This window comes from Gossypium hirsutum, chromosome A11 (genome assembly GCF_007990345.1).
Source record: "Gossypium hirsutum isolate 1008001.06 chromosome A11, Gossypium_hirsutum_v2.1, whole genome shotgun sequence".
Classification (NCBI taxonomy): domain Eukaryota; kingdom Viridiplantae; phylum Streptophyta; class Magnoliopsida; order Malvales; family Malvaceae; genus Gossypium; species Gossypium hirsutum.
In genome coordinates this window covers 97,835,317-97,850,076 of record NC_053434.1, presented here as the reverse complement: position 1 = coordinate 97,850,076, position 14,760 = coordinate 97,835,317, and the positions used below count along the sequence as shown (strand labels likewise).

The 14,760-nt window shown below is 30.6% G+C and overlaps 1 protein-coding gene, 1 long non-coding RNA gene and 2 other non-coding genes across 4 annotated transcripts; all 4 read left to right on the top strand.

The window, feature by feature from the left end:
• Positions 1-6,156: 6,156 nt before the first annotated feature.
• LOC107891436 (arabinogalactan protein 13) lies at positions 6,157-6,716 on the top strand. Its single transcript, XM_016816243.2, has one exon. It carries the CDS (start codon positions 6,189-6,191, stop codon positions 6,456-6,458), a length of 270 nt encoding a protein of 89 aa, XP_016671732.1. The 5' UTR covers positions 6,157-6,188; the 3' UTR covers positions 6,459-6,716.
• Positions 6,717-13,355: 6,639 nt separating this feature from the next.
• Positions 13,356-14,552, top strand: LOC107891450 (uncharacterized). Its single transcript, XR_001682225.2, has 2 exons — positions 13,356-13,897; positions 14,289-14,552. It is a non-coding gene; the product is annotated as an uncharacterized lncRNA (long non-coding RNA).
• LOC121210266 (small nucleolar RNA U19) lies at positions 13,605-13,752 on the top strand. The gene has a single exon (XR_005905387.1). It is a non-coding gene; the product is annotated as a small nucleolar RNA U19 (small nucleolar RNA).
• On the top strand, positions 13,809-13,947 carry LOC121210284 (small nucleolar RNA snoR138). Its single transcript, XR_005905402.1, has one exon. It is a non-coding gene; the product is annotated as a small nucleolar RNA snoR138 (small nucleolar RNA).
• Positions 14,553-14,760: the final 208 nt, after the last annotated feature.

The window sequence follows — 14,760 nt, the reverse complement described above, 5'->3', positions numbered from 1 at the left end:
AAAGCCTTTTTATTTTGGCTCTTTGTTCCCAGAATAATTCTTTCTTATCTGCCTCCATATTTAAGGCCAATTTAGCTTACATGATTTCTGCTATGCTTTTCTCATCTGAATCTTCCTCTTTTAGCTCATTTAATATTTCGTTCAACTTCTCTTTTATTTTTTTTGGAATTTTTTATTATTTTTTCCCATTCTTGTAACATATAACCTAGATCTTTCATATTATTTGGCAACTTCTTTCTATTTGAATCCCATCCCTTTTTGACTTGATCCTCAAAATCCTTTTTCATAATCCAATCTGCTTTAAAGCAAAATGACAATTCCCTTCGAGTAGATTTCCTCTTCCTGTTCCCTATGGTATCCACTAAAATTGGGCAATAATCTGAAAAGCTATGACTTAGGTGATGTACTGAATAGTCTAGGAAAGGGTTCCACCATGCAGAATTTGCAACTTTCCTATCTAGTTTTTCCCTTATGTTATTTTTTGGTATTTTTCCCTTCTCCTAAGTAAACCATTGTCTAGAGAAACCCAAGTCGTTTAAATCACAATCCTTGAAAACATTTCTAACAGTTGACATTTGTCTTTCTTCTCATAACCTTCTTCCTTTTTTTTCAAAAGAAAACATAATTTCATTGGGATCACCCAATACTAACCATGGTAATTGTTTGTTTTCCTTCAACTTCCTAAGCATATTCCATGATTCCTTCCTCAAATGCTCTACTAGATAACCATTGAATCCCATAAACCTCCAACAAGATTTCTCGCTTTTTTCCAACACTTCCACATCTATGTGAAAGCTTGAGAAACTTTTCAAAGTTACAGATAATTCGTCTCTCCATTCTAAGGAAAGTCTACCTCTTGATCCTTCTATACTAACATCAATCCCATTTGCAAAACCACACTTCCTTCTTATTATTTCCATACTTCTTACACCTACTTTTATTTCTAAAAGGAACAAAAGCTAAGGCTAAATTTGTCTCAATCCATTTTTGAGTCATCTAATTATCTGCGGTTGCCCCAAACCACTAACATTTCAACTTAAAGTTTTCATTGTGACCAGTCGACCTGCTTGCTAGCAGCCACCAATAATTCATTTTCCAGTTCTATTTCCATTAGGCTACTGTTACTCTTCTCCCTCACTTGATGCACACGTTGCCTTTTCTTCCCATCCGCTAAGCCTATCGGTTTATCTGCTAACTCTATATCTGCTTCCTTCAAATAATTGTAATATGATATTCCTCTTATTCCAAGTCTTTGTTCTACATTTAATTTGCCTCATTTTCTCTCCTTCCCGATCGTATTGTCCTATATCCATTTATCTCCTGTTTCGGTTGTTTGTTCACCAAGCAAAACCCCAACATGTCTTCTATCCTTACTCCTGTCCACTTCCATTCCAATCTTTCCCACCTCCCTTGGCTCTTCTTTCAACCATATACTTGTAACTAGTGTTGTTCTTCTCGGTGGAACTCTTAGTGAGATATCCCACCCACTATTTGCCTCTTGCGAACCTAGTGTTAAACGAATTGTACAAAAACTCTCTCCATGTCCTAGTTTTCTACATATAAAACAGAAAATGGGTGATTTTTCGTATTGGAAATTCGCATAAGTTTATCTATTTTGACCATATATGATAAATTTCTTCCTCATCAGTGGGGATCAAATATCCAACTGCACCTTGATGCGCATAAACTTTTTTATTCCCCTTGTTTTAACATCTTATCGTACTCTAGGAATTCTTCAATGAAGTTCTCCAACTATCATGTCATTCCCTCAAACATAGATTCTATTGGTAAATATGAATTTGCACCAAAAAAATTGTGTGGAATAAGGGAACTTGTATCGGATCCTCTCCTTTTAACAATTGGTGAAAAATGATAAAGTTTCTGTTGAAAACCCAGGGTATACCATCTATTACCCTTTTTAGATTTGTCTTGTTATAAAATTTGAAAAGAATTCTTCTTTCTTCGATTTATATTATGGAGACCCCTTTTAATGGATGCTATAACTTTTCAATAACATTCCTCATTTGATGAAAAGTGTAAAGCGCTATCAGTTAGAACCCATCCTACTAGGCATAGATTGAACTCATCTTCATTATCCTCATCATCTTTATGCCCTAGAGCTGGATCTTCTTTTTCATCAGCAATATTCAAATTTGTTAGCTCATCTTTAAAAGATTATTGATTTGATAAGATTTATCGTTTTTTCTTAGAACAAAATACTAGAAAAAAACCTTTTTTCTCTAATCAGAGAAAAAACCCCACGAAACTACTAGTTTCGCAGAAGAAACGAACCCTAATAGGAGAACACCACCCCTCAACCGAAATTGCTACTTTGGCAGGCTACTTTTGCTAAAAAATCTCATCTACTACTAGGGGTGAGCGTTCGGTCGAATCGAATCGAATTGAATGAAAAATTTTTGAGTTAATCGAGTTGACGGATCATATTTTATCATCTTAATTTGATTTGAAATTTTCTCGAATCGAGTCCAATGAGATGAAATCCGAATCGAATAGAATCGAATATATTTGTTCGAGTTAAATTTTAAAAAATAACTTTGGGTCCTTGTAACCACTGTCACCCATCATAATAAAATTTGTCCACCTTAATCAAAATTTTTATTAACTTTCATCACCTCATAATTTATTTATTAAACTTTTATATACGAGTTAGCTTCTTTGCTTGCTTAGTTGTTTCAACTATCTTCAAATTCTTGTCATTATATATTTTGGAATTAAAAATATATTAAATGTAAAAATGTGATTTTTAATAAAAGTTATTTTAAAGATAAAATATGAAATTAATACCAATATAAAATTTTAACATGAATATTTAATGGCATAATTAATAATTCAATTTTAATATAAATATTCAATATGACTAAACAATTCAATAATATAAATAATATAAAATGTGAAATTTGATTTAATAATATAAATAGTAGATATAAATAAAATTATTACTATTTATGTTTAGTGATTTTTTGGATATTTTTGATTTTTTATTTGAGAGTAAAGGGTGAGAAGTAAAAGTTTAGGGGATTAAAAGTTTGAGGGAAAGTAAATAAATAGGGGGAGTAAGATTTTGGAGGGAAAATATTGAAAAAAATTTGGGGGGAGGGGGAGATGGGTTTGGGTAGATGGGAGGTGGGATGGGAAGGAAGTAAAATTTTTAGGGAGAAAGTGGGAGGGAGTAAAATTTTGGGGGGAAAATAAAAAGTTTTGAGGGTTTTTAGGAGTAAAATTTTGAGAAAAAGTAAATGAGACAGTAAAATTTTGGTGAAAAATGAATTATGGGTAGATTGGGGAGTTGGGATGGAAGGGGAGTAAAAGTTTTGGGAGAAAGTGGGAAGGAGTAAAAGTTTTGAGAGAAGAATAAAAAGGTTTAGAAGTTTGGGGTAAAAATGTAAAATATTATAATTTGATATTCGAATTATTCAAACTATTCGAGTTATTCGAATTCGAAAACTCAACTCGATTCGAACTCGAAATTCGAAATTCGAAAAAAATTCAGGTTGACTCGTATAACTTGATTAACTCGACTCGTTTAACTCGAAATTTAAATTTTTTTCGATTTTTTGAGTCGAATCGAGTTTTGCTCACCTCTATCTACTACTCATAAATATTGAATTTCTATTTTTTGTATATGTATGGTTATATCCTAATGATTAGTTTTTAGAAAGTGATATCTTTTAATTGGATTTTTTAATTAGAACAAATAAGACATTAATTTTATGTAGTATAGTTAAAATTCAAAACCATTTATATTTGAAGTAAAAAAAAAATTATAGATATATATTGACATTAATATTTCTCATATAAATATGCGCCGTTAATCCCAAACCGTACCATTAATTTGTTTTCTTTATCATTTTTTTAAAATATATATATTTCATTTAATTAATAAAACAATCAATATTAAAGCCATATAGTATTGGAAATCCACTAAAAATATTTAAATGCGGTAATTTAGTTTGCGAATCAGATTCCAATTTATATTTCTGGTGTGGAAAAAATAGTTTGTATTTTGTATTTTTTTTCTCATAAAATATTTCCTTATGAAATGTAAATTTCAGCGCTAATTTTATGCTCATAAAAAAAAAATCACTCTGAATGCTATAGAAATTAAACGCGTGGTTTTCGTCAAAAATATTCAATTAAGTAATTTTAATAAACAAATTTCCTTTCTTTGCTGATTTAAGTGGAGTCTATAATACAATCCCTGCAGAAGTAAATAAATAAATAAATAACTTTAGTTAGTTCTGAAGGTATGGTATTTTTTTTTATTTCACATGTATTTTTTAAATATTTTATGGTATATTATATTTATTAAATAATGTATAACATTCCAGTAATAATATGATAACATTCCAGTAATAATATGATCGATAAAGTTAATATAGATGTTTAATAATCTTAAAACATTACAAAAAAATGTTACTAAAAGTTGAAATAATTTGTAAATTTAAAAGATACACACAATATTTCTTAAAAAAAAAATAAGGGTTCTAAATTACTAATCACATATCAATCAATTAGTGTTAGATAAATCAGTAATTAATTTTATAATTTAGATTTCATATGAGAATCCAATTTCAATAAGTAAACTTGATATTCAACATAATATATATTATATATATACATATCATAATAAAGCAATGGTTTATTTCGTTTTTTTGGGATTTTGAGTTTTGGAGAACGTAATTTATAGTATTCTTACAATATTAAAATATAGTCTCTAAATACTATATATTGTATAATATTTTATATAATATATAGACACCATTATTTTATATTATTTTTGAAAAAATAAATTTTTAAAAAATTAAAATAAATTTAATATAAAATTATCAATATACGTCATCAACATGCGTATAATACGTGATAAAAAATTAATTATAACAATAAAACAAATCCTAGAAACAAGAAACTAAATTACTAATAATAGAGCTTTATGTTTCGACATCCTTAACTAAAACTATTTAATCGAAATGATTTGAATAACTCAAACTTTTTAATTTAAAATTTAAAAGTTTGATGAATTTTTTTGAATACATTCAATTTTTGTTCCCATAATTCCTAATTATAATTGAACAGTGATCTCTAAAGCTGAGGCTGTAGATGAACCAGACTTGAATGGACAGACTTTTGTTTATGCTCATTTATTTATTTTCAAGTTTGTTTATGTTCAACTTGTGTTTATTAAGAACTTCAAAATTTGTGTTCATATTTGATTTATTTTTTTATAACTACAAATGGCTTTATTCGTTTTTTTATTTAAAACTATTTTGGTGGGGCCAAGACTGATATTCAAGTAACCAACCATGATGACTCTAAATTTTGAATTTGGTTCAGGGAAGAAGTCCACTTTTACTTTTTTAATCACTAGTTGGCGTGTTCATACTTGTTTGTTCGTGAGTATTGAAAGTATATTTTTATGAACATATAATTGAACATATTCATAAACAATGTTATGAATAATAATAAAAAAAATAATAAATATGTATAATATTTTTAAATATAAAATATTCAAATATAAATATTAATCATTGCTATAAATAAAATAATTACACAAACATTGAAAAATAAATTAATTTTAACTAAAGATAAAAATAATGAAATATGATATGCAAAGGCACACATTGAAAAGGCAGATGATAGATGGGGCAAATGATAATGGTGAACGCAGGTGAATGAAAGGGTCCCAACATATTGAACCCAAAAAAAGAGAAAGGGTCCCAACAGCCCTATATTTCCGATAAACATATCCCTATTTAATCAAAAAGGTATCTTCTACCCCTTCAAAATAATACTTCATTATTAATTAAGGACATTAAATACCAAGATTGCCATAAAAGAAGTTGAACTCAAACCACAGAACACTCCTGCTCATAGGGTCAAAATAGTCCTTATATAGTAGTCCAAAATTTTGTAAAATAAGAATTGAATAGTCCACACTGCCCCCCAAAAAAAGTGGTAGTTAAGGCAAGTGGGCAAAGACAAAGGGACCCCCTCCAAACAACGCCCAAAAAGACCGTTGGCAACAGCTGTATGGCATCTAAAGTTGAACTTAAAGCCACCCTGTTCCAACTAACGGGCAGCCCAAACCAATAATAAATAACTTAAAAGTTAAATGCAAATTTTATTTTTTCGACACTAATTGAAAACTGGCCAGCATGATATGTATATAAATGGGGCTTTATGCCACCCCCATTACTGCTTGTCTCGATTTCATATTCCTCACTTTTGCAACAAAATCCACGAAGAGACTACACCAACAAATGGAGGCATTGAGGATGAGACTATTTTTGGCTATGATGGTGGTGTTGATGGCCATGTCGGCGGTCCAATATGTTGCGGCAGCTGATGCACCGGCCCCTACTCCTACCTCAGATGCTACCGCATTCGTGCCGACGGCGTTTGCTTCCCTTGTCGCTCTTGCGTTTGGTCTCCTCTTTTAAAATGGATGAATTGTATTGGTTGTTGATATTTCAATATTGGGGGTTATGTAGAGTTCTTTTGTCTTCTTTTATTCTTTCTCTCTAAAGGCCATACAATTCTTATTAGTCCTTCGTTTATGGAGATGGAAAAAAGATAGAGAAAAGGTGGGAGTTTTTTTTTTTTTTTGTACTTTAATTTTTCCTTATGACAATTGGTTGATGTATTCATTGTTTTGATTTTAATGTATATTTGATGTGATTTGTTTGTTGGTGACCTAATGAAGTTTTTGTTTACTTATAATTTCTAGTTCAACTCTTGTTAGTTTTATTAGTTTTTGTTTGTTTGTAACCTAATAAAATTTATGATTTGCATAGTTCACAACTCAAACAGGGAATTATCTAATTTTAATATTTTTATAATTTAATAATAATTTTTATATATTTATATATCTCTATTTACTATTAGTAAAAAATATAATTTAATTTTGACTCCTTAAAATATTTTTTAACTTCACACTTGAATATAAGAGGAATGGAGAGAAAATGTGACATATGATTTTTGACACAAACACAAACGAAAAGCGTCGAAGACGATCCAGAGGAGAAAGGAAGAGCGTGAGTGGAGCAAGAACATGAGGACACTTTCATTAGTATTTTATATACAAAGTTAATTTGTTTTTTTCTCTATGTGATGCCAATGTATTGATTTCACTTTGTTGTGTATGATGTACTCAGTGCTTGGATACAATGTTTTTTTTTTTTTGTCTTACGAGTTTCTTCCTTATGATGTGTATTTGGTTCTTTGACTATCATATCTCTTTAATCTCTTTTGTTATTTATTTTTAGAGTAATAAGTCATATAGGGGGAGTTTGGTGATTCATCTTGATTTCACTTTTTTGAGCATAGTTTAAAAAGTTTTCGCATATAAGGAAGTATTTTCGTGGTTAATATAGTCTGTGATTCTTTTGCCTTGTTGGGAGAGATTTTATCGATTATATTTAATCACGAGATATCCTTCTCAAAATCGAGTGAATAAAAATTTTAGTTTAAAAACTCCTATATTTCGTCGATTCGAGAGATGTAAAAGATATTAAATACTTACGTTATTTGCTATGTGGGTTGATATTTGATACACTGACAGTTTACTTTTTTTTATTCCACATATAGCCTTGAAAATTTGTCATGTCTCTTTTTTTAAAACATTTACTTTTTTAATATTTTACTATATCCTTATAAGATACTTGTCAACTACCTAACCCTGTTTGTGGAATACTCTAAAAACTCCATTGCAATGTACCAAACATTTTGTCTTGTTATGCATACATACATGCATACATTCAAAACTCGATTCACTCAAAACAAAAATAAAAATAAAAAATTTTGTAGTTAATATATTTCCTTTCATTATTTTATGGGAATGTGATTAAATACTAACTGCAAAATCTTTAATTTTGAGACTTGTGACAACACATAATTAATAGGGTGTCAATTTTGGGCATCACATGGAAGCTATAACTTTTCCTACACGAAACTAATTCTCGAACTCAATTTTATTCTAGTTTTCAAATGTAGGTCTAAAAATTATCTTCTAAAAAAATTTAAAGCTTTTTTTAAAAAAAAAAGGTAATTTCATAGATGGCCAATCACACCCAATTAAAAGATCAATGATGACTCTTATTTATTAATACAAATCTCAATGTTTTTAAAAAACCTTAAACTTTCATAATTTTTCATAAATTCATCAAGCTATTTTACGTGTAACAATAGTTTTGACAGTGTCAAAATCATGTATTTAGAACATAGATGTATATTTAAAAATAATCTACGATAAATAATAAAAAGTATGGTTGAAATTGATAGAGAAAGAAAGAAGAAGAATTCTTTTAGGTTGCCATCATTATCGTCCATTAATTGCAAAGATAAGGCTTATCTTCTTTTAAATTCTTAATGTATTTTTAACTTATAATAATAGATAGAAATAGCTTATACCTTAGATAGTGGAATTGATGAAGTTTTAATTAACTCTCCACTATTGAAAGCTTTAGAAAACTCAGATGATGAGAGCTTAAATTAATGAATGGTTGATGTCAAGCTTGAACTATGGTACAATCAAGCTAGAAATGAAGTGGAATGTGTTGAACCAAAGCTTGGTTTTCTTTTGTTATTATAGTGATTGATGAATATTGGAACTTAGAGAGATGTTGAGAACTTTGGAGGAAAATGATGTATATTGATAGTTTGAGGCCCCTAAAGTATAGTTACGAAATCAAATTTAGTGAGCTATGGGAATTTCAAATATTAGGATTCTAAGGGGCCTAATTGTAAAACATGCATTCATGCTTAAATATGGTTATGTCCTTGTTGAATGTAAAGCTAATACTATTTTGTAATCGAATTATCTTATGCAACTAAAGATGACACTAAACCTAGAAGGTGAAAGGAAAAGAGAAGGGGATGGGTGATTAACAATTTTGGTTTGTGCTTTTACAATTTGCTCTCAATTCATAGCTTATTAAGTGGTCAAATAAATGAAATAATGTTAATGCTTGATCTCATGGAAGGTAAGATAAATTTATGACTTTGATAACGTTGTTAAGCTAATGTGTATAAATGTATGCTTATACTTGCAACATGGTATGAATATGAAAGCATAATGAAATGAATTAATCATATGGGAATTCATGTATATCGATATAAGAATTTGCTATTAAACGGTCTCAGATAGAGTTATGGGTATATTCAGCATGTTATATGATCTGTTATGTCATAAGTTTCTTTAGCTTTGGGCGCATCATATTTATTCAACATTGGGTGCATTATGTTACTGGTTCTCTAAAGCCTTAGGGCTCTGAGAATGTATCATCAGATTCAAAGCCTTAAGGGTCTGTGAGTGTGTACCAACGTATTAATTTGTGTATTCGTCCTTTAGTCTATGCCCGGTTAATAAGGGCTAAAATGTTAATGCAATGTGGCTGAAGTACAAAGTGTTATATGATTGAGATACAAAAAAGACTTATGCTTGAGAATGAAATTGAAATATGAACAATGTTATGAACGGAATCAAGCTGTTTGATATATGAGATAGAGAAGCAAAGCCTTGAGGGCACAATAAGATGTTCATTTACCAAACAGAACCAAACTATAACAACCATAAGAAAGCACCAAGGAAATGATGCTAAGAGATAGTAGTCTCCATCATAGACTTGATTGTATAATTTATTAAAATGAAGGTATAATTGCCAAAAAAAAAACTTAACGTTTAGAGGCTTTTGGTTTTGCGCCCTAGACCTTATTTTTATTGACACCCTCAACGTTATGATTTTTTCATAAATCAACCCAATTTTAATGGTAAACGTGAGTTGACCGTCAGTCAAACATCGATCAACAAAATAAACCTATGTGGCTTGCCACATAAGCACGATGACATTATCTAAAAAAAAATTTTTAACATTTTTTTCATTTTTTTCTTTCTTTCTTCTTCTCTCTTCCCTGCTATTACAGTAAAAACAAAACACATATACAAACACACCCACCACTATTTTTATCAGAGCCCACAGCTGCATTTCACTCTTTCAAATACCCATTTCAACTGAACATATTTGTGTTCTAATCTAATGAAAAAAATTAATAGATAAAAACAATAATCAAAAAGAATATTTCAAAATTTAAAAAATGAAATACCATTTTATATTCATAGTACCTAGAATCACAATTATTTCTATAAATACCACAATGTAGCCTCTTCAAATCACCCAAAACATAAATTATGAAGCTAGGGGAGGCAACTTGACTCCACTCTCTTCAACCCCATCACCATTTTTCTTACCCTTAACAACTGGCGCTAAAAGCGGCTGCAACGAATTAGGAGTAGCGACGACTCAGACTCCATTCGAGGCCCTTTTTTTACCTAAACACTATTATCATTCTCGAAACCTTTGTGGGGTGGAGGTGGGGCAACGAAGTTGATCAAAACCAATGCTTCCAAGAAACGAAAGACCTTATGGAGTAAAGTGACATCGCCAATTAGAGATTTACAGATTTCGGTGAAGGCGACGAGAAGGGTCTTCCCTGTATTGGTTGATGATGAAATCCCTGTACTCATTGTAGATTTTAGGGCTCTTGAGATTGAGCTGCCTTCGAAGAATTCTTTCAATGCTTGCCTCTATTTCATGAATATCATTCCAAGCAAACCAACCTAAGAAGAAGAGGAAGAAATAAATGAGATTTTTTGTTAGGGTTTTGGAGAAGGAGAATATTGATTAATCAGTTAAAAAGGAGGAACTTACTAGAGTAGCTCGATATGGTATAGAGGACAAGCTCTGGTTCTTCGAATCGATTTGAATCCGATGTGGGCTCTAATAAAAATGGTGGTGTGTGTGTGTTACTGTAACAGCAAAGAAGAGAGAAAGAGAGACGAAGAAAGAAGGAAACAAAATGAAAACAAAATTGTTAAATAAAATTTTTTAGATGACGTCATCATGCTTATGTGGCATGCCACATAGGCTTATTTCGTTGATCGGCGCTTGACTGACGGTCAACTCATGATTACCGTTAAAACTGGGTTAATTTTATAAAAGATCGTAATGTTGAGGGTGTCAATAAAAAAAATGTCAAAGGCACAAAACCAAAATCCCCAAACGTTGAGGGTTTTTTTGCAATTATGCCTAAAATGAACTAATAGTACATCTATTTACTTATTATGTATATGCATTCTTATCAAATTATGTAAGCACTACAGAGCTTTTTTGCTCAGCATGCGAATTTTTCTATTTCTGCATGCAAGTGACAAACAGTTTCAGTTCTATCAACATCATTTAGGCCTCTTCTCTCAGCCCAATCAATGTTTGTATTATTCTTTTGGTCCTAGTCATGTGATGGCATGTACCTAGATTATAAGTAGTTGTTGGAGTCTTATATGATAATTTTTGGATAGATGGAATTCATGAATTTGTAACCTAAGCTAAGTATGTGTGTTTTGATCATATTTGGATATGTTTATATGTTTATCATGCCATGGTTGATGTATGAAGTAGATATATGAAGATTATGCACTTGAATGACTGGTTGGTTGCTTGCCAAGCAGACTAATTTGGTAGCTAATCATGATAACATTTTAACATGTATGTATTCATGATGTTTAAAGTGTGGAAATGATGTTGTGAACTTGATGTTTGAGCATTGCAAGTCATGATTTTGATATGGTGATGTTAAGGGTCAAAATATGTGAGTTTTTAGGTCTTGATATAATTGTATAGGTACATTGAGTTAGTTGTATCAAAACAACTTAGGCAGAATCCAAACTTCGATAGTATTTGGGACTTGTATCGGTACAAGTGGAGTTGTTTCAACCCTCAGAGACCGATACATGGTCCTAAACACCTCCAAACACCTAGAATCTATCTTAAAATGTTTTCAATATGATTTTAAAGACTTAAAAATGAATCTTAATTAATAGAAGTGGTTGTCACAATAAGTTTAATTGTGATTTCTTATTGAATTAAATGTATGAAATTAGTCTGAGTTGCCCAGGCAACGAATGTATTTCTCGCATTTAGATTTAACGGTCATGTCGGGTGTGGGGTGTCACACAAACATTAGTTGCAACATATATGTTAAATCAAATTATTTATTAACTATTTGAATTGGTTAGAAGGTTCTCAATTCATGCTACAATAATTGAAGTTGATACTACTTTTGGTGGTATTACTTATCATGCCCAATTCATCGGAATAAAGTGACGGAGATCGCAGGAGAATAATGTTGCAAACATTGTGCAGAACAAATCCAACGGCCTCTTCCAAGGTACAAGTTTACAGCATTCGTTGTAGACACGATCGGGAAGGCCTTTTATTTTCATCATTCTCGATGGAATAGCAATCCGCATTCTTGATTACATCGCCGATCAATTATTCTAGATAAATAGCAAGGCCACTTTGCTTATTTTAAAAATAAACATTTTTTATTCGTGCACATTTAATTTAATTTGATTTTATTTAGGGTGATGATTATGAAAAGGTTGAGAGAAGTATTCAAAGATTGAGAGGTCGGTTGTACATATTTGAAATTTATTTAAATGACTCCAATTTTAAGAATGGAAGAAAGAATTCCATTGTTGCACGTTTGCATGCAATATCATATAAAGAAGAAGGTCGATTCCTTCCGGACAAAATTAATAAGGTAATCACTCCCGATTGTATACAAATTTACAATAGTTTAACAGTACTTTTTTTTGATAAATTATAATAATAGAGTAAAGTTTGAATAACCAACGTAACTAGCACAATTTGTATTCAGGTCACACCTAGAACTATAAACACCCTTAACTATCAAGTCATCACATAAGCTTACAATTTTACATTATAATTAATCACTATCTACAGCCCGTGCATCGCTTAGGTATGTGCACACTAGTTTTTTATATGATACTTATTTTATTTTCTATTATGTTACTTGTATTTAGTACAATTTATATGTTTTGGTACTTAAAAGACAAGGTTGTTAACTTTTTATGTTTAATTTAAATTTTAGGATTGATATGATAAACGTTAATTATTAATATTATTAAATTTGAATTTTTGTTAATAAAATAAATTTAGTATTTTGAATTTGTTAAATTTGTCTAATTGATTTAATGAAAATTAATTACTAATGTTATTAGTTAATTTTAAGGTTTTATCGAATCTAATTCTAAAACTTAATTTAAACACTAAAATACTAACACAATTACTTTTAAGAACTAAAATGTAATTTTTTTTTTTTACAAATGCATATAGAAGGGAAAAAAAGGTACAGATACCATATATATATATATATATATAAAAGTTTCATACTCCTATACCCCCAATTATATGCTAAGCTTAAAGCATATATTTGTAGGGGCTTTTAAAATGCAGATGCAGAGCCCATTGGACTGACTTCTTTAAGTCTTAAACCATGTAATGGAAGTACACACACTATAAAAATGGAAAATAATGAAAGGGCATCTGTGCAATTGTAGGGAACCATTTGCTATAATAGGCCTCTACCAGAAAACCCTAACCGATCTCCTCCCATCTTATTAAAACCCTAGAGCGCCTCTTCTCTCCAGCCAACAACCCATTTCTCTTAAAAATTTGCTTCATTATTTGCCTCTTTGAGTAGCCATGTGAATGAAATCCAAGTTTCGCAATCGGCTTAGTTAGGAGGCAGAAATCGATTCGAAAAACAGAGATATCGGGTTTCTGATGTTTCTGGTCGATTTAACCAAGGCCTTTTTGAGGGGACTCTTGGCTCCTCTTTCTTCACCCATTGTCCCCCAAGCAGCCTTGGACATTTTCCCTATTTTTTACGATTTTTTTGGGGTGAATATAATAATATATGGTGTTAACAAGAACGCCTCTCGAATAACCAGAAGGTTAGATTGTAATCCGACGCCGTTTGGTTCAGACAGAGGCTGAGATCAAGTCGAACCAGTTTGAGGGTAAGGAACGATTTTCCTCCGTTCCTTTCTTAGATTGTTTTCGTACATTCCTATTTTTGTTTTCAGTTTTGCAGTAATTTTTAAGGTTTTTAAAAGAAGAAAATAAAATATGGTTGATCGACTTAATTAGAATAATGATTTAAATTCTAGTGGGTTTAGCACTTTACATTATTTAACAAAATGTTTTAAATATGATTTTTCCCGTTTGAAGGTAGATTGAAACTCAAAATTAAATGCTAACTTTGGGTTTTAATGCATGAGTATGATTTTGAATTTCAATTCAACTGATGTATGTGTGCTAAAAGCATTAGCAGGTTAGAGTCTGATTTTCTCTTCAAACTTGCTCTTTTTTATTTAACCTCTTAAGCTTTTGGTTTTGCACAAATTTTAGACCCAGTAGCCAAGGCGGAATTACAAACCATTCCATGTGACAACCAAGTCCGCCCCTCACTGGACCATCTCCTCTATGTTTGCTGCCTCTCCAACCCCATCGAATACAGTGTTTCTACTTCCTATTGATTCTAACCTTTCCCCCTGAATAACTTAATTATTGCCCCTATCCATAGGTTCAGAGCAAGACCATCAAGCATCTGTATCTAGAAGTTGTATTGCATATTTCGCTTTTTTATAAAAGTAATCTGAAAATTTTGATTAATTATAAAAATAATTCACTTTTTTATTGTGTACATAAATGAGTAGTGAAATTTGGTGAAGAGATTTTTGCCACCCACTTCCAATGTAAGCCAATTAGAATTAAAAAATTAAATATCAGTTTAATATTAATATTTTTGGGTCAAAAGATAAATAATAGTGGAGTCATAGAAAGTGATATCATTATTTTAATATATTATATTTTTAATAGT

What these genes read in the sequence shown, in the direction of transcription:
- LOC107891436 (XM_016816243.2), top strand. Translation starts at nt 6,189, where the DNA reads ATGGGGCTTTATGCCACCCCCATTACTGCTTGTCTCGATTTCATATTC.